Genomic DNA, 2,500 nt, shown 5'->3' on the forward strand with positions numbered 1-2,500 from the left:
GAAATGTCCACCACGATGCAGCGCAGCAGGTTGAGGACGTTGACGTGTCCCTGAGCGTCTGTCAGCTGAGACAAATCATCCAGGTGTGCGTTTGTGGAGGTGATGCAGATATCTAACGTCCTCTGCAGCCCTGGACCAGTGAGAGCTGACACACACACACACACACAAGGAGGAATGTTAGTTTCATGCTGACAAAACTGACAGAAAGTTCATTAGACTCAAAAGAGGTACATGAAGAAAAATCTAATTCTAAAGGTTGTAATAAAGCAGAAATTAAATAAAGTTAAAATATTGATTTTTATGTTATTAAAACTCAGATACTGTAAAAAATAAATAAATAAATAAATAAATAAATAAATAAATAAATAAATAAATAAAATACAAGGTAATTTTTTTAATTAATTATTTAAATAAAATTTTAAATGATATATATTCAAGATGAATGAATGAATGAATGAATAAATAAATAAATAAATAAATAAATAAATAATTTTTGTAGAATGTAATTTAGTTAAAATATTAAATGTCAATTTTAAAATATCAGGAAATAATGACAAAAGTATGTTATATTAATATCAAAATAATATTGAAAAATAGAAATAATGCATAATAACTTTGCCAAAAAAAACTAGACAGACACATTACTACTAAAGAAAAATATATATAAAAATGTACGAAAATAGTAAGTGAAGAATGAAACTAAAAATACAAGAGAACGATCACAAAAAAAAAAAAAATATATATATATATATATACACAAACATTCAGACAAATCGATTTATATTCATATGGAATAGAAATTTAGAATTCAAACAAAAGAATATAGCTAAAAAAATTTTTTTTCATTTTCTATACCCACTTTATTCCTAATTAGGGTCACGGGGATCTGCTGGAGCCTATCCCAGCCTATCCCAGTCCATCACAGGGCCACACATATAGACAGACAACCAGACACACTCACACTAGAATGACCAATCAACCTAATGTACATGTTTTTGGACTGTGGGAGGAAACCGGAGAACCCTGAGTAAACCCACACAGGCACTAGCCAAAAGTATGATTATTGTTATTATTAATCTGAGTAAATGTCAGTGTTTGAGTTGAATTAATAATAGAGTTAAAGTTCACACCTTTAGCGAAGTAAAGTCGCACTTTCCTCCACAGCGTGATGTTACAGTTGAAGATGATCCCCTGCTCGTGCATGCCGAGACACTGCAGCCCTGCTTTACTCCCAAACCTCGACGTGTACTGCGAGTGTTTTAACACGTGATACACCGCCGACGGCCTGAAACACATCCCACAGCAAACATGCATCAAACACGCATCAAACACGCATCAAACACGCATCAAACAGTCATCAAACAGTCATCAAACATGCATCAAACACGCATCAAACACGCATCAAACACGCATCAAACACGCATCAAACACTCATCAAACACTCATCAAACACTCATCAAACAGTCATCAAACACTCATCAAACAGTCATCAAACACGCATCAAACAGTCATCAAACACGCATCAAACACGCATCAAACACGCATCAAACACGCATCAAACAGTCATCAAACAGTCATCAAACACGCATCAAACAGTCATCAAACAGTCATCAAACACGCATCAAACACGCATCAAACACCCATCAAACACCCATCAAACACGCATCAAACACGCATCAAACACCCATCAAACACGCATCAAACACCCATCAAACACGCATCAAACACGCATCAAACACGCATCAAACAGTCATCAAACAGTCATCAAACACGCATCAAACACGCATCAAACACCCATCAAACACCCATCAAACACGCATCAAACACGCATCAAACACGCATCAAACACCCATCAAACACGCATCAAACACGCATCAAACACTCATCAAACACTCATCAAACACCCATCAAACACCCATCAAACACGCATCAAACACGCATCAAACACGCATCAAACACCCATCAAACACCCATCAAACACGCATCAAACACGCATCAAACACCCATCAAACACGCATCAAACACTCATCAAACACCCATCAAACACGCATCAAACACGCATCAAACACGCATCAAACACCCATCAAACACGCATCAAACACGCATCAAACACCCATCAAACACGCATCAAACACGCATCAAACACGCATCAAACACTCATCAAACACTCATCAAACACCCATCAAACACCCATCAAACACCCATCAAACACGCATCAAACACGCATCAAACACCCATCAAACACGCATCAAACACGCATCAAACACGCATCAAACACTCATCAAACACTCATCAAACACCCATCAAACACCCATAAAACACCCATCAAACACGCATCAAACACGCATCAAACACCCATCAAACACGCATCAAACACGCATCAAACACCCATCAAACACCCATCAAACACGCATCAAACACGCATCAAACACTCATCAAACACTCATCAAACACCCATCAAACACCCATCAAACACGCATCAAACACGCATCAAACACGC

At 37.5% G+C, this 2,500-nt stretch overlaps 1 protein-coding gene across 1 annotated transcript in view; it reads right to left on the bottom strand.

Moving 5' to 3' along the window:
* The window catches only part of LOC131351779 (aromatase), a 13,880-nt gene that overhangs the window by 5,597 nt on the left and 5,783 nt on the right, over positions 1-2,500 (bottom strand). The window contains exons 3-4 of the mRNA XM_058387366.1: positions 1,131-1,285; positions 1-145 (exon numbers count right to left, since the gene is read on the bottom strand). The exon at positions 1-145 is cut by the window's left edge and continues 32 nt beyond it. Of these exons, the coding sequence (XP_058243349.1) occupies positions 1-145; positions 1,131-1,285 (300 nt within the window). The remainder of the gene's footprint in view (positions 146-1,130; positions 1,286-2,500) is intronic.

The sequence above is a fragment of the Hemibagrus wyckioides genome, linkage group LG04 (genome assembly GCF_019097595.1).
Source record: "Hemibagrus wyckioides isolate EC202008001 linkage group LG04, SWU_Hwy_1.0, whole genome shotgun sequence".
Lineage (NCBI taxonomy): Eukaryota > Metazoa > Chordata > Actinopteri > Siluriformes > Bagridae > Hemibagrus > Hemibagrus wyckioides.